Source organism: Nematolebias whitei, chromosome 12 (assembly GCF_014905685.2).
Source record: "Nematolebias whitei isolate Nwh7 chromosome 12, NemWhi1, whole genome shotgun sequence".
NCBI classification, from domain to species: Eukaryota; Metazoa; Chordata; class Actinopteri; order Cyprinodontiformes; family Rivulidae; genus Nematolebias; species Nematolebias whitei.
Window position 1 is genome coordinate 23,715,978 of NC_056509.1, and position 24,638 is coordinate 23,740,615.

The window sequence follows — 24,638 nt, forward strand, 5'->3', positions numbered from 1 at the left end:
AAAAACTATGAAGCATAATTTTGGGAGTAAAAGCTGATTTTTTAAAAACCTATTTCATTATAATTCTGTCATACTCCAATAAAAATAAAAAAACATGTAGAACAGATCAAAATCTTCACATCATACATTTGTCTCTGTTTTGTCTCATTTCTGGACATCAGGGTAATTAAAGCATGACTCAAAAGTCTCTAACCCTCCAGAACCTCTGCTGGGAGTCTACCCAGCACAGAAGGTGTCCAGCTGTGATCGAGCAGACCTCAACAACTGCATCTCATTATACAAGAGGAGAAAAACATTCATTAGGCTGATTGTACTTAAATGACATTTTGAAGCAAAAGTGTGTAAATATTACTTAACAGCTCTTAAAAAAAACTATTTTTTTCAATATAAAAAGTAAATTTGTAGCTGGAGGATATTTTTTTACGGCATCTTTTGTCCTATAAGTTATCAGAGTAAAAAAAAATCTCAATTGGTCCATACACGCATGTGTGTGTCAGGATGTAGAGGCCTCTGCAGCTGTGGCTGGAGATGAACTGGAAGGGCAGGAGCTGTCTGGACTCCCAGGAGTCCGCAACGTAGATTTCTTCTTCCCGTTCCGTACAATAAGTTCCTCTTTGGGCTTAAACGTCAGAGGCACAAAGCCCTCCGCATCTGCCGCAAGTACAATCCACAATGGTCCTAAAATAAAAGAAAAAAATAAGAATTAAAATAAATACAAATAGACAAAACTTCCCTAGGTAATTTACCAAAAACTGGATTGTGAGAACAATGAATTAGGGGCAGATCGTGTCAATGGCAAAACAAAACAAAACGCGTATCGAGAATGATAAGCTGCTTTCATTTTAAACCTTCTAATCTGACCCAGGCACATAATCACTTCTAATTATAGCCTAGGAACAGTAAAAACAAAAACAATGGCAGCCCATGAGTGTGAGCAGATTTAACAGTTATAAATGTGGCACCCTTTAGGGAATATATTTAAACTAACATTTATAGTTTATAACCAAACATGTCTGCCGAGGAAGACCACCATACAGGTGTTCTGAAACTAAACGCAGGGGAAAGACCTACTTACAAAGGCTGCCAGGCGTCTACACAGTGCCTATTAACTGACCCTGTAGTCACAACACGGTGACGTGCAAAGAAACAGAACGTCTACAAAGGCAGTCTAGGCCCTATTTAAATTTGAACAGATATATGACACGTACCATACATCATCTCCACAACGGTCAGGTTGAAGAGATCCTGGAGGACACGCAAACACAACTTCCCGTCGCAGAGTAGCACTGGCCTCCGCTCATCAATGAACACATTCTCCGACAGCTGCTTCTGTACGAGCGTAGAAACAGTAACGTAGACGGTTTGCCGTTATATTAAAACATAACTTGGATCAGCATGAAAAGTATTCAAACACATTTCTTTCATTCTAACTGGTGTTTTATCATCAGACTAAAAATGCATGTGCTAGTTGAACAAACTATAAAAGAGTAAAAACCTGGCACGTGACGTTGACATATGGAGGATCACTTGCGTTCGGATAGACACTCGGGACCTTTCTGCCGTTCTGCGTATAGTCTCTGATTTCTGCCAGGCACTGCTGCACGTCTGCAAAGCGTGTAAAAAGCCTTTCCATGTTGTGAACAAGATGCTCCAGACCCCGCTCCTTGGCCAGGCTGGACATCTTCTCAGACGGAGGCGGAGTTGCCTCCACGTGGTTTTTCTCCAACGACTCGAAGCGAGGAGAACTCGCCCGACTCGAGTCTCTGCTGGCCTGGCCGGCTACCGCCAGGCTGGTCATTCGATTGATGTGGTCCATGTCGAAATTTTCCACGGTGATGGAGGAGGTGCTGGAGGTGGGTCGCTCCGTTGAGTCTGCAGAGCCAGTGACGGGGCTGGGTTCGGCACTCTTGACCTCCTCGACTAGCCGGCGCCTGTTCCCTGGTGAACAAACTACCCCCCTTCCAGGCAGAACCAAGTCTTTTATCCCTGGATGCTCCTTGTCATCCTTTGACAGGTGCTCTGAGTGCCTCCTAATCCTTGCACTGAAATTAGAAGAAGCTTCATGGCTGGTAGTGGAGGGGGATGGTGTGATAGCTGTCCCTTTGTCGTATATCAACTCCTTGGCAATGAGGCGAAGAAGATATTTATCAGTGTTGGACGATGGGAGGAAGGCAGGGTCGTTAGACTTCTGTCTGCCCACCATCACCAGCAGCACCTTGTCACTGAGGAAGCAGACCCCTTTGGGCCGGTCGTTCTGCTGCAGAGAGATCTGCTGGATGTTGGGCATTGCAGAGACGGTGATGCTGTACACAAGCACCATGTTACAGGTGTTAGAAGCCACTGCGAGTGTGGAGGCACGAGGATCAAAAGCAACTATGTCCGGGACCAAAATCCCCGGGATGCTGACTTTGCGAGTTGTGGTGACCTTTCGCTCGTAAGTAACCAAAACGAGGTGCGAACAGTCCTGGCCAGAGCCTGTCATGGTATCTCGACGACGCAAGTGGATAAGAGGGCTGGGGTCCGAGCGACGGTGCTTGGCCAGGAGGTGGGTAAGATCAAGGGGACCTGAGGTGGGGACGTAGGATCTCTCGGATTCAAACGATCTCCTCCTTGAATCCAGAACGTTATCGTCACCTGACATGACCACCTGTGGGGACTCTGTTTCCGTTGGCACGTCAAAAGTCATGCCAGCGTTTAACCCACACAGTTTATCAAGCGGCAGCTCTGTAGCCACGGCTACTTGGGCCTCCCCTGTGGCTTCAATGGCACAAATGTAGCCCCCCACGTCAAAGATGGGGCAAAAGGAACAGGCCACTAAACTCTTCTGGATGTCATTCCAAATGTAAGAATGAAGAGCACTGCCTATAGCCACCACCAGGCGTGTGCCATCCTTAGTCCAACAAGCACAATGAATGAGTCCACTACCTTTGATGTCTGCTTTGATCCTCCTGTTGTCCACTCTTACAGAAAACAGCACGGATGTGTCCCTCTTTGTCAGCAATGCAAGAATGTCCAGTTTGGGATGCCAGACGCAGCCTTGAGAAAGCAACGGAAAAGGCTCACTCATCTCACAGGTCTGCGTGCACAGCAGCTTGTTCTGCTCAAGGGCACTGAGCTGCAGTTGCCACACGGTAACATGCTTCTTGTGCTGGACAGCCAGCAGCGCAGGAGAGTCAGAGCAGCACAGCGGGCCCCAGAAGAGTCCGAAAACATGCTCAAACTGACCAATCACGTTGGTGTCTCCAAACTTCACCTCTCCGTTAATGAAGTAGAGGGACGTTAGGCAGACCTGTTTGCCGTCTGTCCAAGCAATCCCGTGCACAGGGTGAATGGCTTGGTGTAGAGTGTTGAGTCCTGTTCTAAGCAGCTTTGCCTTCCCAAGATCCATACTGGCAGGAACAAAATGCATAAACAAAAAGTCTCAAAAATTAAGCATTTATGACAGAGACCTATAGCTGATCTGAAGCAGGTTTGCACAAGTGTAGCCGAGTAAATTAAGAATAGCAAAAGCCTCTCCTGTCTCCCCTTCCAAGTACATGCTTTAATCCCTTCTGCCTGAGCTGAGGCTGTTGTGACGAACACCTATAGCTGCTTAGGCCGGATGACCTTAACAACATGCATCAGGAACCCAGGGTATTAACAATACTTTGTTCAGTATGTCCCTACAACAAGTCCATTTTTCAATATGGTGACATTAGGTTGCCAGCTTTAATAGCACATTGGAGCACAAACCACATGAAGAATCATGTAGTTTGAGCGCCAACCAAATGTACTTTTGTTACTTTTATCCAAGAGTGTTAAACTAAGATCATCTTGTAAGGAAATGGAACAGAGTTCTATCAGTTTGGATCAAACTTTGTTATTCATATGCATGATCTCATGAATATGATTAACAAGGCGCAACATGTGTTAGTGCTCAAGAGATTATGTTGAGACCAAGTCTCACCTAGTACCATCCCAAAAACTAGCTCGATATCAAACAATTCCTGGCCATTTTTTCTTGGCTAATTAGTAGGCGTGGCCATTTTGAGTTAGGTGGACTTGAACAGTTAATCAGCTGTAGTTGCACATCCAGTGAATACTTTCTGGGAGAAATTTTGCTAAAAGATAAAAATGGCTGATGCAAAAAGGGAATGCCAAAGTTTTAAGGAAAGATGTGCAATGCATAGTTTATGGATTTTGTGTTGTTAATTAGTATCAACTACCTCCACATCAGATTCTAGCTCATTATATGCACATTTGACTTACTTATAACTATTTTTGTGTTTTCTAAAGTCAGTTGGCTGTGGCAGCCATCTTGACTTGGGTTGACTCCATAATATTAAAATGTGTAGTTGAACATCCAATGATTACTTTCTAAAAGTTTAATTTAAATCCGTAGAGAGGTGCATGAGATATTTTGCTAACAGACAAACCAACACACACACAGAGAGGCGGGCAAAGACATTATCGCCCTTCCACCTTTAGCGATGGGCGACAATAAGAAAAATCAGCTAAATATAAACATGAAGACTTAATATACTATATAACTTTATGTCTCAACATAAACTAGCTAAGCTAGGTAACTTCAAATTGCATTTACACGTGACAAGCTAACACACATGATTTAGCGTACTAAGCAAAAAAAAAAAAAAAACGTATAATTTTATTTAAAGTATACCTTAAATGATCACCACCAGCTCATCTGAAATTCACGAAAACGAACAAAATATTTTTCTTCATTTACTTCGCATATTTACTGGTTAAAATGTGTCCCATAGATCCTTTCAGTAGTGACACGGAAGCAAAACCAACGGCAACTTTGGTGCATCATGGGATATGTAGTTAGCTGATGTCGACTTTCATACGTTAATTATTATTTTTTTTAAAACGATTTGTTTTAAACACACGTCATTTTCAAGATAAAGACAGTTAGCTAAATGTTATTTTTCTGTAAAAACATTTGCTAACAAAAAAAATAAAAAAATAAAAATATATATTTATATATATAAACGCGACAGAAACGTAAGAAGTTTGGTGTTATGGGGAAAAAAGCACCCCACGGAAAGGCTTATTTTCATTAGTGACCTGGGTTTTTAAGTTATAAATTATTATTATTATTATTATTATTACTTACATTATATTTTTAGGCATACTGGGCTGCTAGAATATTTACTACCCCCGCTAGGGACCTGAAATACCAACCCAGCTTCGCACTGTCTAAAAGCATATGTATAAATAATAAAATGATTGTAGATATTTTGGTTTGCAGTGATATTGAACAACATGTTTGCTTCCAACTTCTTTAGTGTTATTTACGAAAACAAGCGTCTTAAAATTCACTTCCTGTAACGGAAGGTGCCTCTTCCGACAGGGTGCATTTTTCGCCACAACACTGGTACGTAGCGTAGTAGCGCTCCTCGACGTTGTCTCGCGACAGTATCTTGGCACTCTTTGGCTGAGGCTGCTGAGAGAGTCTAGCTGTCCGGTTTATTCATGGTTTCCATCGATTAAGTCTCATTTTAAACCGCAGAGGGGAGACGCTGCTTGTAAAAGAAAATAAAAATCACTTTTATGTGTTTTAGCTAAACTTTGAAGTAGCACAACCACCATGGGCGTGGAAGTCGAGACAATATCCCCCGGTGATGGTAAGTAAATGTAACGGCTTGGGGTCTCGTTTTGGTGTGGGCTGGAAGTCTGGGGGCGCTCGGTGCTTCCCCGGAATGTGGTGAGTCTTATCAGGCTGAATGTTAAAAAAAAAAACGGGCTCAGAGACGAAGAGGCGAACTGTAAAGACAGCTTCAGAATGTTGCAGCCATATTTAGAGCTCCCTGTGAAGCTCATTCATGTGACTGGTTGAAGCCATGGCATGCCTTTGCAGAACTCTCCATTTTTATTATTATCATTACAAAAGAAGGGAACTTTGTTAAACTCAATTTTGCAAGATTATGCACTTAAAAAAGGTTAATTCTGAGCGAGCCATATCATGCATCTAAGTTAACATTTAATCTAAGATTGAGAGAGATGAGCTGACTTCATGCCTGCAGGCTTGACAAGGGAACACCATCACCACTAACAGAACTGTACAAACATGCATAAACCTTTGTTTTCTTTTTGTCTCAACAGGACGAACATTTCCAAAGAAAGGCCAAACGTGTGTCGTTCATTACATAGGTAACTGCTTTTCTTTTATTCCCCACTGCAACCTACATGTCTTCTTCCCGAAGGAGCAAATTTGCCCTTTTATCCAAAGTCTGCAGGTCAACGCTGCTCACGTTGCAAGCTGGTGTGCACAGTCTGTTTTAACACTCATGCACCTGTGTGTAGCTTAAAAGAAAGTGTCGCTTTGCTTCAGTTTTAAAAGCAGTATCTGCTGATTGATTGAGCCAGTCGTTTCAGTGTGTTCCGACTTGTTCCACACGCACAGATGCTTTTCCTTTTCCTGTTTGTCTCTTTGTCAGAGCGCCCAGTTTTGAGGTGGGGCAGTGAGGCGCCGAGACATTTAGGAAGCAAATTTGGGATGTTCTGTGCCTCGGGGCTGGCACTGCAGACAACTAGGTCAGACAGAAAGTAAACAAAACCTAGTTTGCATGTCATCTGTCGACTGAGTGTCATGGTTGTGTGGTTGTAGAACTTGCTGCACGCAGAAAGGCACTCCGTCTGTGGTAAAACGGTCAGGTGTGAGGTCAAGTCTCATTGTAGTGTTGAGGTAGGAATTTATTTTTTTCACTTAAAGCAGTAGTTCAGATCTTTTGAAGCAGAGTTATGTGGAAAGGTTATGAACAGTTAATATCTTACCTGCTCTGTGTAGCTCTTTGAACAACCTCAGTTATGAGGTTGCATTCCTTTTTAGGTTTTGATATATGCGTCAGCTATGATTGGAAAAGGTTCATTACAGTATCTGAAGCACATCTGTTTAATCTCCATTGAGTTTTTTTTATTGTAGTGTTGTTTCCATATTAGGTTAGTGAAATAACCAAATGTGATGATTAGATTTATTACACGTCAACATTTGGCCTGCTGTAGGATCACGCATATCAAATGACTTCCTGCTCTTCTGCCTTATATCTGTCACGATAACAAATTTTGCTGGGCAGTTAATTGTCTCAGAAATTATTGCGATAAACGATAATATTGTTCGAAATTTGACAATAATTAGTAATTATTGTCAAATTTAAGAAGAAATGATTAATTTGTTTTGAGTGTCGTACCATTTTTGACCACTGGATGGCAGTATAAGACTGAACCGAAGGGTGGATAGTGAGGAAGCGAGCAGCGTGTCGCTAAGAAAAATGGGAGGGAGGCCCCTTGACATGACATGGGCTGTCTCTCGTTCCTGTTTTTGGCTCTCAATATGGCGGACGCTCGGTATGGTTTGAGCTCTTTAGCATAGCATTTTTCACATAAAGCTTTTGATAAAAAAAATCAGTAAACAAGTTCTCAGCTTCTTTTTGCAGAGAAAATCAACTTTTTACACGAAGGCACGGGTTTCAACCGTGAATTTTGGAGCGTTAACAAGATGGAGGTTTTTTCCCACGAGGTCGGCCTGTTAGCTTAGCTTGTAGCTTAGCTTCCCATCTTAGCTGTGTTAAAGACGGGAGCTGGCTGCGGGCCACCTGACCCGGAAACTCCCTCCAGCCCACGTCTTTCCCCCCGGCTCGAATCTCCCTCAGAAGTGGCAACTCTCATTATCAATAAATCAAGGAAATGTCAATTCAGTTTTACCAACTGTATTAAAATCAAGGCAGGAAAAGGTTACAGTTACAGCGCTGGTCTCTTCGGTCTGTGACGCGTTCACAAACCCGGAAGAGCCCGATGTCCCGTGTCATTACTCATTTATAGGGTCCTGGACTCCTCCTTCGCAGAAGGGGAGCTCAACCTGTCAGTGTATGAGGGGGCGTGGCTAAGTGTGACCTCAATGGATCTTATGTGGTTCTGATGTGTTAGGAAATATGAGACGGTGCTTCAAAAGCCTTTCTACGTGATGTGGCAAGCAGATTAAACTCTATTCCTTGACAGATATTGAAATCCCAGGGAGACTCTTTTTAGAGTTGCTGGCCCAGTTTAACCCAGTCAGAACCGGGTCATAATTTCATTATAATCCCATCTCTGAGCAGATCAAAACCATAGGACCAGTTTAGATAAGAAATATCCAACAGCTGCTTTTAATGACCTAAAAACGCGATTTTGGACGGTTAAAACAGATTTTAAAGAGAAAAGAGAAAGGGAGGAGTCAGTGCAGAGCGCCAGAGTTGAGCTTTTTGTCATCCAGTGTCTTCAGTAGAAAGAGAGACACAAAGAAACGATCAAGCACATAAATAAAGACGAGGTCGATAATTTTCATAAATCATGCGATTAATTGATTTATTGTTTATTGCGACAGGTCTACTTACTATTTGTACTACTATTCCTACTTCGCATTTTTTCACTAATTGCGGGGCTTCAGGGTACGGATCCCTCGCCATAAACGAGGGACTTCTGTACATCTACTGTGGTTTTTTTTCCATTTCCTGCAAAAAGTTTCAAAATGTTGTGTTTCAAAATGGCTTGGTACTTGACCTGTATTTAAATTTTTACATCCGCTTGTTTCAGTCAGTTTGCCACCATCTTTGTTCACCTTTTGCTTTTCACTCCTCAGGATTTGTTCAGAAGCTGCTGGTATTTCAAAAGCAGTGGCCAACAAAATACCGAGTTAAGCCAAAACAAGCTTCAGCTAAGAGAAAACAAAAAGGCTAAAAACACATTATTGTGTCGGCAGGGAGGGGCGTTTGCAAAGGTTGGATGGAAAATGAACGTACTGACGTTCGAAGGAAAAACTATAGAAACTGTAAACGTGCAACCGATTAGATTCAGAACTTCGTTTCATTAGATGAAACTGCCCAGATTTATTCTAACGAATCTCATTAATAAATACATTCATGGCGCATGTTATAGATCTTACATAAATGCTTGAAAGTTGAATGAAGGTGAATGTTGTCCCATTTTTTTTTGATGCAGGATTCTAGCTCTTCAACAATCCTGGATCTTCTTTCACAGATTTTTAGTTTCTTGATGCACCAAATGTTTTCTTCTGGTGCAGACCTGGACTGCAGACAGACCAGTTCAGCACCTGGACTGAAGCCAGGAAGTTGCAGTGGATGCAGCATGCAGTGTAGCAGTATGTGGTTGAGATATGCAAGGCCTCCCCTAAAAACATTACAGTCTGAATAGGAACATGTTAATGTAAAACCTTACTTTTCTGCATTGACGGTGCCTTTCCAGATATGCAAGCTGCCAATGCCATAGGTGCTAATGCATCCCCATACCATCAGAGAGGCAGGCTTTAGAACTGTGTGCACTAACGGACATTATATCTCCTCCTTAGTTTGGACCAGGGTTTCAAAATGAATCATCAATTTACATTTGTCTGACCTCAGAACAGTTTTCCACTTTGCCTCAGACCATTTTAATGAGCTTTGGTCCAGAGAAGACTGCAGCTTTCCAGGATGGTGTTCACATTCTTTGAGAGTTTTAAGCAGAACTGGTGGATAACACAGCATGTTGTGCTTACAGAAAAATGATTTGTGTTTGGGTTGCAGAGGCCCGTGCAGCGATGTCCAGAACAGAGTCAGTCCTGTTTTTAATTCAGTGCTTCCTGACGGCCCAGTGATCACAGGGATCCAATATTGATCTCCAGCCTCGTCCTTTGCGCTCAGAAATTGTTTCAGATTCTTGAAAACTCAGTCCTCCAAATTTTCTATTGAGGGACACTATTCAGAAGTTTCTCCACTAGGTTTTGATGCAGTTTTTCACAGACTGTTGACCCTCTGCCCATATCACTTCTGAGAGGTTCAGTCTCACTAAAATGCTCTTTTTCATGGAACCAGTCCTCCCTCTGACCTGTGGACATATAAAATAATTATTTTCAAAATGCTTCTTCTGTATCTATTCATACTTTTACAGCTTTTTGTTGTCCTTATCACTTTTTTTTTTTAACATGCGTTGCTGCTTTCAAATTCAAAATTACCTTATTTTTTTCAAAATTTGGTAAAATATTTTTATCTTTTACCCGCTTGTTCCTTTTCGGATCACGGGGGGTCACTGGTGCCCATGTCCAACAGTCACTGTGCAAGAGGTGGGGGACACCCAGGACATGTCTCCAGTCCATCACAGAGACACAAAGAGACAAACAACCATCCACACTCCCAGTCACAGCTAGGAACCAGTCGCACAGAAGAGTCAAGGAAGGGATTCAAAGTGAGGATTCAAGTTCTCGATTGAGAGTTCTAATCACTAATTATCAATAATAATTGATCATATTTATCATGCTAAATCCTTACTGATAATCACCGTGGGGAGTCTTTAATAATACAGATCAGATCAGATGTGATCAGGCAGTCATATATTCACATGTGTCATGTGAAGATGAACAGCCGTCTCTGTAACAATGTGTTATTATTAATACTATAATGAAATTTAATTCAGTTTATTTGTATAACGCAAAGTCACAAGAGAAGTCGTCTCAGGGCACTGAACAGAAACATTCATATATAAAAATAGTAATTAAACACTATTTATCTGAGGAGCAGCCTGCTTTGAATTTAACACCATTAATTAATTAAATAATTAAAGGTGAGGCATGCAAATTTGTTTGGATCAAACAAGTAGCCCTTCGTGTCTTTCGGTCCCTCGGAAGCAGCTCCGTCTCAAAAAGGTTGGTGAGCCCTGATTTAGAGTCACCAGTCAGCCTAACATGCATGTTTTTGGTCTGTGGGAGGAAACCGGAGCACCTGGAGAAAACCCACGCATGCACGGAGAGAACATGCAAACTCCACCCAGAAAGTCCCCAGCTGGGATTTGAACCGGCAACCTCCTCACTGAGATGCGGCAGCTCTACTAGCTGTGCCACCCTTTCTGCAACTTTAACTAAATTTGTTTTTGCACAGAAATTGTTTGCAAAGCAAATATAAAGTGTTAGGAATACCGACTTGCAGTAATATTGGGGGGGGACAACAGAAAACCAGTAATATCTTGCTTTATGTTGTGTTTTCAGGCAACGCCACAAACGTGTCACTGTTATTAATACAAACCTTTCACGTTACACAATCTGAAAACCAACGTTTCCTCTAAAAAAATCACCTCTCTGTTTTCAGCATGTAGCATTAGAGAGCCCCCCTCTTTACAGAAACACGCTCTCTTTAGCTGCCATGCCTTTTTGGATCCTAATGTTCACCTCTGGGATTTGAAACATGCAGACGCACACACGCCAGAGCAAACAGACGCAAAGATATGCGTGTGAACTCTCGCTGACTCTGGTCAGAGTTGTGGCAGCCCAAATTAGTTGAGAGGTCGTTGCCACGCTGAAGATATCAGCTCTGGCATAACGAGCGGCAAAATGAGGCACTCTCTTTCCTGTATCTGTCATTCCCAAATGTGCGTGTGCTCGCCGAGTGGCAGCCCTAACAGCTGCAGTTCTGCTGTCCTAAGCTGGTTTCTCAGTGCATTGGACTGGAGGATGAAAATACATCTGATATCTGTCATCATAAAGAAGAAAATTAGCCCAAGTGTCTTCATAACTGGTGGCAAACAGCTCTGTTAGATTTTAGTGACAAGAGGCACAAAATATTAGAAAGGTTGTGATGTCCTGTCTAAATCTGGGCGTCATTCTTTACCACGTTTGAGCTGAAGCGTTTGCATCTGAACATGCTGAATCTTTAGATGCGTGACCTAGATGACTTGTACATCAGACCGGCAAGCTTTTAGCTTTTCTCATCTGTTGCAAATATCTCTTTGAACAGCTTCAGTCTGGAGGAATAGCGATTCATTTGACCAAACTGATGAACTAATGATCCAGTCCCAGTTGATTGCCGAGGTTGTAAAATAGTTATGGTTAAAAAAAAAAAATCCTTGAGTTCATGTGAACACTATTTTATAAACCTCTAGGTTGCTATCACTGTTATCGCACCATTAATTACATGACATTCTGTGGTAGTAGCAGCAACCATCAGTAGCACTTTGGTGCAGGCCGGGGCACATTCAGCAGTGATATCATAAGAGTTATGCTAGAATAATCATGTAACGCTAAACTGAGAGTGGGGTACAGGTTTATCGCCAGCATTGTTTTAGGACAGCAGCAATCTCCTTGGCCCCATTCAGATTAGCTATTAGCTCATCAGCATTACCGTATTTTTCACCCTATAAGTCGTGTTTTATTTTGCATAATTTGCATGCCCTGCGACTTATACATCGAAGCAACGTATTTATGGATTTTTTTCTCATATTTATAAACCAATTTTTGGCTGAGATATGACTGTTTTCATTAATTCTGACTGAAAATATTGAACACTACCATTTTCAGCTGCTAGATGGCACTTGAGTTGTATAGCATGTCGTTGTATCATGTAATAGGTAAAATTGGCAATTAATGACACAATAGGCTTGCCATAGCTGCCACCTTTGTCCAGCTCGCCTGAAGCAGCTTCATTTCGCTGCACCGCCCCGACGAAATGCAGCTAATTTGGCCATTAAAGTGCATTTATTAAGCAAAAGTTCGACTGAGACACACCTTTACTTTAATGTCGAGCAAACAAATAATTATTTTTAAGTGTTACTCTTGTTAAATTCTTGTTAAAGTCCTCCCGCGCACGCTCCCGCCATTTGGCAGCCAATCGATTTTTGGCGCCAGCCCACATTTCTGGGTTGTCAGCGGCGACGCGTAACAAACGTGACACGTAAGCGGTGACGCATATTAGATGCGATGTATACAGTGAAGCCACGTATTTATGGATTTTTCCACTTTATTAGACATATTTGGACTGATACAAATTATAAGGCGGTGCAACGTTTACGGCGGAAAATACGGTAACTATTTTTCCAAACTGAGTTTGTTCAAGCAGCTAGCCACAACTGGGAAATATTTTTTGGTCATAACCTTTCTACAGAATCCCATTTCAAAAGATAAATTATACCTTGATATGTTCATCATTTGCTGTTTGACTTTGTTCTCCTCTGTCTTTATCTCAGCTCGTTCTGATATTGAACATAATGTCCCATGCAGCATCTCACTGGCAGATTAAAATATATAATCATGAGAAAAGATGACAGTTGTGTTGGGGTCTCTTGGTAATTTTCCATTAGACCCTTCTGGTTCATAGAAAAAAATAAAAACCTGGACTCTTCATATCTTATTTTGATATACTCAGATAATCAACATAAATCAGAGTAACTTTTAGGTTCCAGTTGGAGAGCCTTTACAGAAAGACTTTATTCTGCTCACAAATCAATTCATAATCAAATTTACTCTCAAATAATTGATGATATACAGTTGCAGTCAGAAGAATCGGGTGCATAAGTTTGAACTTGCTGTGGATTTTTAAAATTTGTACAGGGTCCAAATTATACATACAGGCTCAAATGCCAGTTATCAGATTACTCAACTAATTTTTTTGTACAGTATGTGGTGCTAAAAGTTCTTGAATAACTTGACAAGACCACAGTCTATTATCTTCTTGTTCATGATAATGATTGGCTCCAGGTTGTAGTTTTTCCTTTGGCATAACAGAAATGGTTTGTTTGACAGCATTAGCAGATTGACCCATACTCAAAACAACGAGAAAGTCCAAAGAACTCAGTAAAGGTCTAAGAAGGAGAAGACATTGTTTAGCGTGCTCAAAAACAACCAGTGTTTAAAATCTAAGAACCCTTTACCAACTGTCAAGCACGATGGTGGTAGTATCATTTGTTGTACTGAAGTATTGTATAAGATAGGATTAAATAATAAAGGACTAGCTCTAAATGTGGCACGGGAGCTGCACAGCTGGAGAGAGGACACCTCTGCAGAGAGTGGGGAAGGCTGCACTGAAGACTGTTGGTGTCAGCCTCACCTCCAGATGCAGGAAGAGGGCCACCTGCATCATGAAGGACCCCACTCATCCAGCACACACACTTTTTGCCCCGCTCCCCTCAGGTAGGAGGTTGCGGAGTATTAAGTGTAGCACCACTAGACTGAGGAACAGCTTCTACCCTGAAGCTGTTAGACTCATGAATCTTTAAAGCCATAAAAAGCACTAATGCCACTTTAATTGGACATTTGACACTTTATCTTTGCTGCTGATTTTTTACCCTTAAGCTGCTATATTCGTACCCATCTGCTAACAACAGACTCGTGTTCAGGGTTCTGTTTAATATACCATATTATATTATTATTGTTTAGTGTATAGCTTAGATCCTTGTATACTGTTTTTTAAATATACTTTATATTACTGTATTGGGGGTTTTTTGCGGGGGGAGGTAACTTGGACCTTGAGTGTACAATTTCGTTACACCTCATGTACTACATGCGAACGACAATAAAGTCACCTTGAACCTTTAAATTCTTCAGCTTTACCTTAAATCAGGAGCTTGACAATTGAAACTCAAACAAAAATGGGTTGTTCCAACAAGACAGGCATCCCAAACACATCGGAACTGGTTTCTGATTGGATAAAATAGGCTAACTTTAAGGGAAATCCCAGTCTTTACTGAAATCTGTCAGTTGTGCTTGTATATGGGTTTTACCCATTTACAAGTGAGGAAACCAACTACTTTAAATGAGCTCTACCAGTTCTGCCAAGAACCCAGGCTTATTTATATTAGATGCTTGTTGATGGCTGTAAAAAGTGCGTGGTCCAGGTACAACTCGCTACAGGACAGTGAACCAGATATTAGGGGGGCTGTATTTACATAGCCTTTACAAGATGTATGTTGTGCACTCATTCCACCCAGGGAAAAACAACAACAACAACAACAATAAATAAACAAACATAAAAAAAAAAATCCCAAATTAAATATATTTATGTCCATTGTGAGTGTTTATAAACTGCTGACCACTTTTTTGAAAATGACAAATATGAAAACTTTATTAAATCTATAATGATGTGGTGCCTGCAGCAGCATAGAACAGGGTAACACCGATAGTTCTGGTAGACGGACGGATACCTTTACACACATCTCATTTCATCTACACTTGAGCCTGGGGGGGTGGAGGGTGGAGTTGTTCGATAGGCAGGCATTCTAGACGTGGGGCAACACAGGATACAGTAACCCAAGTAAAAATAGCCCCACCCCTGTGGTATGGCTTTTCGCCAGCCTCTACTACCAACTGAAATCCTCTCATGAGAGAGTCTGGAAGCCGACTTGAGGAAGGGACAGACCTTGCTGTGTTTTTGTAGACCCCACCCAGGCTTAGCTATACAAAGGGTGATAACAGAGCAGCACTACTCCATGGGTGGAGGGATTTGGCAGCAGGGACTGCTAGCAAGAGGCACAGTGTAAATGTCAAGCTATGTTAATTAATGAATATTTAGGTGAAATATCAGAAACCATTGTTTCTTTATACGTATAGTAATTTTTTTCCCCGTATTTTTTTCTCCACCTGGTTTTGGGCTGTCGCCAGTGCACCACAATCTTAGCAGTAAACTTTTCTGCTTGGCTCAAATCCAAGAGATATGTTTCTTTTAGAAAACAGGAAGAATTATTTTAAGTGCAGAGTTTAGTTAACCGATATCTCTCTTACTTCAGCAGCCTTTCCACCAGTCATAGGCGTCATCAACCTCAACAGCCAGGATCTAATCTTTCATTGGCTTCCTGTTTGCGATCAGTGTTGGCCTCCAATTTGCAGACTTGGCCTTCAAACACTAAAACGACATTCATACGCTCATTGCCAGAAGTTGTCTTTATCTCTGCTGCTTAAAATGACCTGCACCAGGTGGTAGGTGCATCGATGTGCGAACCTGATGACTCTGTAATCGGACAGGACCCAGACTGCTGATGCACGGGCTACTGGAGTTCTCGGAAACGATGGACTTGCTAAGTTTAGGGCCCATGAAAGAGGAGAAGCAGTATCAACACTCATCTGGACTTGATGAGGAAGACACCGTAACCAAACTTCAATTGACACCAACTTTAAATGCCAAGTATTCACACTTGTTGAATTACAACAGAGGCTGATAAAGCCAAAGACTAACACAGGGACAACCTGCAAAAATGCAACTGGGTACTCATTTTCATGTTTTTTTTTAATTCTGTATGGAGTATGGATAAAAATTTCAGCTGTAGAAGTGGAAACCATAAGCAAAACATCATCACATTGTTTTATATTAAAACGTTAATACAATTTAAAGATGATTTTTCTGGAAACTCATCTGAGATTCACTTGTGAAAAAATCTAACCAAAGCAGGACTTTTTTTTCCCAACAGTGACAAAATATTCTTTAAATATGTGTTTAATCAGATCAATACTTTACAAATGTTTAACAATTCATTCAGTAGGACCATGCAGTCTTTTTATTGCTTCATTGTTGTACAGATACATGTAATACCTACATGAACTTTGCATTTGGCCGAGAAGTCTCATATTGTCCTGTCTCTGTATGTTTTTTCTCTAAATATCCAGACTGTCATGTCATTTTTTTTATATACCTTTTGATAGAAACTTTCTAGCCTTTCTACAGGTCTTTCTATGGTTTGTTGGACTACAATTGTTTTGTAGTGATTGAAAAGGTTCACAAGAACCCAGTGGTTAGTCTGGCCTGGTGAAAAGTCCCAAGTTCTTGTCTACACACATACAGCCAAGATACAGCCAAGAGCAGTTGTTGGACATCGAGCAATCTTGAACAGTTTGTGGACTTCCCATTGTGGAAAGAACTAGACAACCAGCTGTTGCAGTGAAGGATGCACAAGAACAATGTGCAAAGAAACAGAAATATGACAAAAGTCCCAGTATCCAGGCACAACTTAAAGCTAACAGACTGTTCCTCTGCCTTATTTTTTTGCTACTGTCCATTCCTTGGAAGTTCAGATGGATTAGTCTGACTTTGCAATCCAGCTGGATAGACTTGCATCTTTACTTGTTGGTAGAAAATAAGCCTTCTGGATCTGCAGCACACGACCAAGTGTAATCTTAACCATAAGTCTAACCCATCAAAATGTTGATGGAAAGAGTGAAGAATTGCTGGAACCCAAAACAAGGAGACCTACAGGTCTACTTAAAAACAGCAGATCCCTCCACTGTCTGGGGCCAGTAAGATGCAACAAAAGCCACTTTGCCATTGATAAGTGCAACTCCGCTCAGGTGGAGGTGATTTGTCACTGTGATGGTTTCCTTGCTCTGTGGGTGGGATCGTCAATGCAAAGTGGGCGTCGTAACTGGTCATTGTGTTCAAGGTACTCCACCTGTTGTGGTCCTTAATGGCCCTATAATCTGCCTTCATTTTCTTTAGCTTATCCTTGCACTGCTTATAAGTCCCGGCGTTTCCATGCTGCACCATCATTTCCGATATCTCTCTTTAAATGTGCTCATTTCTTGAGGCGCCGTCCATCAACACGATGAGAAAGTGGAGGTTCAGATGTAGTCTGCAGTTTTGCTGGGCGTGTGATCTGGGTGGGACATATCTCCCGCTGGCCAATCAATAGCTTCTGTTTGCTTACGTCAAAATCGGCACCTCGGACTCTGAGCAGCCCGCTTGGAACCTCAAACAAGGTGGTCCCATAAACCGTTCTCAGTGGGGGTGAGTATCGGCAGTGGGAAGGCCCTTAACTGGTGCGGTGCGGAACCGATGAGCGTTGAGACTGTGGCAAAGTGCCAAAATACTGCTTCTCTCCAACGTTGTCTAATCTCCAGACATCAGAAAAGATATCACTCCATTAAATCAAGAACAACTAGAACAACTGCTTCATTCTTAAGGCAACAAAGCTAGTATAATCCTACTAACACTGTTTTATTTTAATGTATTTGTAAAATACTTAAAATTACAAAAACGCTTGATTGTCACTTATTGTCAGTCTAATGCTTGTTTCTTACATTTCTGATAAGCAGATGTGTTTAAGCTTTTTAATGACCCTTAAAAAGACACATAAACCCAAGACTCAGACTTTTTGACTAATAATTCTTTTTGTCCCCATTACGGAACAAAAAGGGGGAACTGGAAAAACCCTCCGTCCATATGTCTGTACATGTTGTAAGCACAATAACTTAAAAAAACAAGTAAGATACCGGCTTCCATTTTGGTGTGTAGCTGCATCTAGGTGTAAGAAAGGTTCCTTTCAAAAATTGGGTTCCCACGTCAAAACTAAGAATGACACAACCATATATGTAAAACTGCCACCACAAACATTTGAGGAAATTATGCTTTTTAGTTTTTATATTGCTTAAAAATGTACCGTAGTTTCCTCAAGTGACTGGGGTGGCCAAAGATTAATCTACGGTGGTCAAGGCCACCACTGGCCACCCCTTGGCTCTGCCTTTGCACCTGGTGGTGGATAAATTTGCTCAGTCTGCTCTCCAGGATCTGTCGCTCTGCACCACCTTGATCAAGAAAAAATAAACTACCTCTCTTCTTATGCACCGTGTAACTCCTACCTGCTTGAACATCTTGCACCAAAACGTTATTTACTTGAATTCTCTGTTCAGTTTCAATCCAGAAACATGAACATTTACAATTCAAATCAACTTTGTTGGTTAAAAAAAAAATACTGTAGGTGTCAAACTGTGATGGGTGTTTTTTTTATAATTTCCACTAAAGAATTAAGAAATATTAAGTCTTTAAGTGTGACTGCTAGTAACAAAGTGGCTAAAGATGCAGTTTTTGATTCTTTGCCAAGTTGTCTGGTTTGTGCAGACACACGGGTTTATCTCTTGGGCGTGGTTCCCTTTTATGCTTGAATGTCTTAGATTAGTATCAAGATACTTAACAAAAATAAAAACGACAAAGCATTGCTCGAAAACACACCTAGTACCCAATAGACGTATTTAAAAGACGTCTTTTCATTTTACTCAGTCGTTTGTTCTTTGAAATATTCTACACCCGAGCTAAAACTTACGCCGAGTCTTGTTTGCTCTTGTTCAACAAAGATACCAACACAGAACACAAACTGTTGTAAGGACCTAAATGTTTTGCGTACTTGCCTTTCAAAAGAGTTTGAACGTTCACGAGTCATCAGTGACAGCACATGGACTTGGATGGGAACTGACACCTGGAAACTGTTTCCCTGTCTTTCTGTGAGCGTTTAATGGCCTCGATGTTCTTAGAAAGCCTGAGCGAATGATCAGAGTCCTGAAGAAGCAGAAGTCTGCACTTGTTCGTCCTTTCTCTGTGGTCTAGATAAAGGCAAGTGGTGACCCAGTTCACTTTAAAAATAATCCACTTAACCAGGCCAGTGTTTCCTGATTCATCTGCTTAAATGAAGCTTGGCCATAGAAGAAACCCCCATCAGAATAAATAAAAAAAATTAATACATTTCAGTAGGAGCTGTTTTCTGTACAGAGCTATCGTAGTTGTACAAATAAAACTAGTTTTTACTTTATCTCATGATGCTGTTTTTTTTTTTTTTTTTTTGACAGGAATGCTCCAGAACGGGAAAAAGTTTGACTCCTCTCGAGACAGGAACAAACCCTTTAAGTTCAAGATTGGACGGAGTGAGGTTATCAAGGGCTGGGAGGAAGGAGTAGCACAGGTAAGAGGGAGGACGTGTGATCCAGTGGCACCGTTGTTGCATTAAAACACAACTTTTTGAACATTTTAAAGTGAGGTTCATTTACTGTCCTACCTGTCGTAGCTCTGCTGCTTTAAGTCTGCAAAGTTTACAGCTTTTCATGCAAACACTGTTTGACAAACTTTTTACACGGCTGTTTCACACGAAACACGTATTTACCCAGAAGTCCAAGATAATTCACAAGTGTAATTAGCAGCAGCGGCAGCAGCTAGCTGTAGTACTTGCAGTGCAGCTTGGGACACTTCCTGCTGGATTAGTATTATAATTCTGTAAGAGTAACGGTGTAACGTGAAATTGATGGTGATGCAAAGGTCAGTGAAATAGTGTTTGCATGAATAGTTATGACATTTTTGAGTTTAGAGGTGTTTTATTTTTCCCGGTGCCCTTGGCTTCAGTCATCTGGGGTCATTTAGACTGACGGAGGTCTTGGTCCTTCTTAGACTAACCATCAACTTCTAAGAATAAAACGCTTATTTCTCCAAACAAGCTGTTCAAAGAGCTACATGTAAGATATTAATTGTTCACGACCTCGCCACTAAATAAAAAACAAAAACTAAAGTAATATTAAAATGACTCTGGACTGAAAGATGTTGTTGTTCTATACCAGTAATATTTACAGTTGGTAGGATTTAAGTTGCGTTCAGACAGCAAAATCTTCCCGTTTGGGATTTTTCCATCTATTCAGTAAAACACTTGACTGTGAAGGAAGAGACAGCTCAGTGATGAAACAAATGGAGCACAGAGGAACATTTATAACCATGTTTGGTGGAGTTCCTTCGAAAAGTCTGACCCTTTGCTAAGCCGCTGTTTCGCTGCATGATGATATTGGCTTCACTTACTGAGGTGGTGTTTGCACCACGTGTTTTAAAACCACCAGCCCAAATGTTTTCCATGCAGTAAACATTATGTTTATTACTTGCAGTTTGTTTCTAAAGTCCAAATTATCTATGAACAAAGTAATAACAGCAGTGAAAGCATCTGTCGACTACAGAACATGAAAACAATAAAGGCGACACCTACTGGCTTAATTTGAGTATTACATATAACCAAATGTAACACAAGTCATTAATTCTAGTAACTGTGGCTGCAGGGATTAAAATGGGCTGGGGCTCGCACCTTCACTCTGCACATGTTCTGTCTTTCTGAGACACTTTTCATGTCTTCAGCTTGTGGCTGCACAGTATATAAAAAACATGACAATGATGATGTGCACATTGTGTCGGTTCTGCTTGGACTGCAATAAATAGTTTATTAAATTCCATGTGCTGTATATTCATGCTCTAGATGGATGTTTGCTTCATGTGAAGCTGACACCCTGTTCAGTTTTATTCTCAAAAGAAACTGCGCTGTTAAATTTTATACAGATACACTGACAGTTGTCAAAACACTTGGTTAGATGATGTCAGTCACATTTAGCTGTACGCACTCTTTCAATCCCCCACTGAAACACTAATATAAAAACATGGAACTTTACTCCTTTCAGTGCTGTAAAATCTTTATTGTGCTTCAAGTATTTTGCTCTTAAACAGTAAGTCTGAAATCATAAATGTTTGTTCCACCATGAAGCTGTCAATATAATGTTAATAAATTTACATTTTTCTGAAATTGATCTTCCATTTTGGATTGAAACTACCTGCTTGCTCCAGTTTGGGATGCAACAGAGAACAAATGGAGGACAAAAAAAAAATAACTCAGATTTTTTTAGGTTGTTTTTCTGTGACAGTTTATTAAACTTCAATGAGTGTGTGTGTGGGGATAAAATCCAAAAGGCACAATTATACATTCAGACATGTTTTCTTTGTTGCCTCAGATGAGCCTGGGTCAGAGGGCTAAAATCACCTGCACACCAGATATGGCGTATGGAGCGACAGGCCACCCTGGGGTCATCCCACCAAACGCCACGCTTATTTTTGATGTGGAACTGCTGAAGCTCGAGTGACGGCCTGCTCCACAACACAAAGATGGAAGGCTGCGCTCACCACGTCCTGTCCCTACAGGGAGACCATACCCAGCTGCTGCCTCCCCCCGTCAACCCACCACTTTTCTTTCCCTTTGATTTCTACCGTTTCGTTCAGTTCACTATTTAAATGACACTTCTGCTGCTCTGCTGCCATCCTGTCAGAATAGTCACAAGACTTTTGAGCCTCACTCAGGTTAGTTTCTGTTCATCCTTTTTACGTTCATCCATTGTAGATTTTGTCAGAAGCTCTTTTAAGCAGATGAAACTCAATAATGCACTGCGATCTGAACGGCCTTACAGTTTGAGCAACAGGACTGGGAACCAACATGTTCCAGACACCCCTGCTCTGTACAGCTGGCCATTATACCACTTTGATGAAGGCTTGTCCTGGTGAATGCTCCCAGTGAGCGTAGAGAGCCCAGCATACTCCGTCTGAAGCCGAGCAGTCGACTCGCGTCCACGACACACGGGCGCAGAGCTCCTGGGACACGGCTCCCGCTGCAGTACACGTCACCGCACGGGTTGCTTCCCTCCAGAGTCTCCACCCTCCCTGCGTCCGCTGTTTGTCCACAAAGCCATCAAGAAGAGCGCGCCACACTTTTCAGCAGACTGCTCCACACACGATGTCTGCACGATCTCCATCCAGGAGCTTTTTGACTACGTTTGAAGAGTCTGTACAGCTGAATGTCCCAAGCATTTACGCACTGACAAACATCTGGAAACTTCTCACCGATCACACGACGCTCAGCGCATACGCCTGCAAGAAAAAGTTGAGGCCGGGCCTTGTGTCGAGAACGGGCGAGCAAAGCTACTCTGACAACAAAATGACATGATTCTCATCACGCAGCTACACCGAGAGCCGATTTCTCCACTTCGGATGGAGTATGCAGGGCCCTTTACTTTTCAGTTTTATAACCTGTATGCACATTCACTGCAAGTGTTGACCCCAGTACTGTACAGCACCCATAAAGAGCCATTACTACTGTAAGTTTCCTGACCAACTCTTGAATAAATATGGCATGTACTGTGTTCAGACCCTTGCGTTCTGTCGTCAATGAATCTTTCGTCATCATCTTCACTTATGGCAACTGGTGGAAGTGGTCTAAGACCTGCCACATGAGTCCACCTCCAGTTACCAGGACTAACAATAATTCTGTCGGCCATTTTGAACAATGGCATCAGGCTGAGTTGTTCAGAAGACTCGTGGGGACGACCGTGACAAATTTGGTGCTCGTGTCACATTTGACACAATTCTTGTGCAAAATAAGTTTTTTGCTGCTTCACTAAATGAAAGATGAAAGGAAACAATCAGTCATCTAAGAAACATTGAAATTCAAATTTATTTGAACATGTTAAACATTTAACATCAAAATAAAGCATCGTATTGTCCTTTTCATCGTGTCGACTTCTAACCTAAGAAAAAGGCGCATTTAGACGTCAATACTCCGCGAAGTGTTTGAATTTCTTATTGTGAAGGACCGATCAGCTCTGGGAGTCCTGCTGCAGCATTCTGAACCACTTCTACTAAAGTATTGCATGTGATGTTGTAGTGGTTCCAGTGGAAGGGCACTGGTAACCCTCCGATACGATAAGAACCTACAAATAAACAAAAGCAGTCCGTTTCAGGAGCACAGAGAGGCTCACCTGCTGACGTCTTGTAACAGATTTCACTCAACACTGTGACTTTTTCCTGTCAGTAAAATATAATTCAATATTTACATTTGATTCTACAAAAATACAATAAATAAAAACCTTTTCTTTTTTTTCCCCCTTCTTCTTAGTGGCTCTAATAAAAATATAAAGCCTCACTCTCAGGGCCCTGCATTACATACGTATCAGTGTAATCTGGAGAATGAGTATAAAAATACAGTGTACTAGACAAGTTTTGCCAAAAAACCAAATTACTGTGCATAATGACACCCTGTGGCACTGTTCTGTTTTTACACGCTTTAATACACAGGCGCGCTATTTAACAAGTCCAGCCTCGTCACAGCTTAAACTCCATGTTCTTTCACACAACGCGACTTTAATAAAACAAACATCATATAGTTCATATACACTCACAGAGTTCATGGTTCGAGGACTCTACAGTCCTGCTCAGCTTGGCTCGCACCGACAGACTCCAGCCAAGGCTCTCAGAGATGCACTTCAGATCACCTCCGTACGGTAACTCCTCCCTCAGACGCCATGATAAGCCCACCACAAGTCTTCAGCTGGATGAAGGAGAATGAGGCTCTGAACCTTGGTCCTTCTCCACCCACCTTCAGTCATAATAATAATAATAATAATAATAAGCACATGTTAAATTATGTAACCGATGAACGATTTTCACACACAGATTATGTTAAAGTCTGTAGTAACAAGTGTCACTGGCACGCTCCATTACAAGCAGCTACATTGTACCTTCGTAGAGAGCGAGGGTCGGGCAAGGGCAAAACTTCTCTGACAAAGTCGTACGCTTTTGGTGAGTAAAGGTGCAGCGTCTGTGCAAACTCTTTCTGCTTCTCGGAGTACTGATTGTTGGGTTTGTAAAACAGATCCTCTGGAATGTCTGAAAAACAAGAGTCTGATTTAGACATGCTGTCCAGTCATGGTTTTTATTGGTATTTAGCTGTACTGAAAACAAGCAGTACATCGATGTACCCTGTCACTGAAGGCTTTGAAAGGTGAATGTAGTTTTCAAGATGAGTGTTTTTCTGGACTGGAATTGAACAAGGAATGCAAGTACCGTACTTACTGTCGCATCAGTCCAAATATGCCAAATAACATGGAAAAAAACATAATTGTGCATCAATGCTGACGCATCGCGTTTGTTACGCGTCACCGCTGACAAGCCGGAAATGTGGGTCTGTGTTGTGCCAAAATTCAATTGGCTGCCAAATGGCGGCCGTGTGAGCGTGCACGGGAGGACGTTAACAAGAATTTAACAAGATTTACACTTGTTTTTGTTTGCGCGAAATTATAGTAAATGTGTGTCTCAGTTGAACTTTACCTTGGTAAATGTACTTTGACAGTCAAATCAGCTGCATTTCACCTGGGTGGTGCGGTGAAATGCAGCTGATTTGACGTTTGCTCCAGGAGTTATGGAGCAAGACGAAGGTGGCTTTGTATGGCAAACCAGTGTCTCATTAATAGCCACTTTTACCTGATAATGAGACACTTGGCTTGCCATATTAGTCGAGGGCCCTCT

At 41.6% G+C, this 24,638-nt stretch overlaps 2 protein-coding genes across 2 annotated transcripts; one reads left to right on the forward strand and one right to left on the reverse strand.

The window, feature by feature from the left end:
* Window positions 1-429: 429 nt before the first annotated feature.
* On the reverse strand, window positions 430-3,388 carry LOC119418075 (WD repeat and coiled coil containing). The gene is made up of 3 exons (XM_037685327.1): window positions 1,496-3,388; window positions 1,209-1,329; window positions 430-678 (listed from the first exon to the last, which is right to left on the reverse strand). Exons 1-3 carry the CDS (start codon window positions 3,386-3,388, stop codon window positions 494-496), a joined length of 2,199 nt encoding a protein of 732 aa, XP_037541255.1. The 3' UTR covers window positions 430-493.
* A 2,032-nt stretch (window positions 3,389-5,420) lies between these two features.
* Window positions 5,421-22,462, forward strand: fkbp1b (FKBP prolyl isomerase 1B). Its single transcript, XM_037685329.1, has 4 exons — window positions 5,421-5,627; window positions 6,106-6,153; window positions 19,337-19,449; window positions 21,299-22,462. Exons 1-4 carry the CDS (start codon window positions 5,591-5,593, stop codon window positions 21,425-21,427), a joined length of 327 nt encoding a protein of 108 aa, XP_037541257.1. The 5' UTR covers window positions 5,421-5,590; the 3' UTR covers window positions 21,428-22,462.
* The last annotated feature ends 2,176 nt before the right edge of the window (window positions 22,463-24,638 follow it).

Bases quoted from the DNA above. Each gene is read 5' to 3' on its own strand.
- LOC119418075 (XM_037685327.1), bottom strand. From the start codon at position 3,388: ATGGATCTTGGGAAGGCAAAGCTGCTTAGAACAGGACTCAACACTCTA. The intron at 1,330-1,495 runs GTTTTTACTCTT...ACGCTCGTACAG, and splicing joins ATGTCAACGTCACGTGCCAG to AAGCAGCTGTCGGAGAATGT. The intron at 679-1,208 runs GTACGTGTCATA...CTTTTATTTTAG, and splicing joins CGTTGTGGAGATGATGTATG to GACCATTGTGGATTGTACTT.
- fkbp1b (XM_037685329.1), top strand. From the start codon at position 5,591: ATGGGCGTGGAAGTCGAGACAATATCCCCCGGTGATG. The intron at 5,628-6,105 runs GTAAGTAAATGT...TTGTCTCAACAG, and splicing joins GACAATATCCCCCGGTGATG to GACGAACATTTCCAAAGAAA. The intron at 6,154-19,336 runs GTAACTGCTTTT...TTTTTTTGACAG, and splicing joins GTGTGTCGTTCATTACATAG to GAATGCTCCAGAACGGGAAA.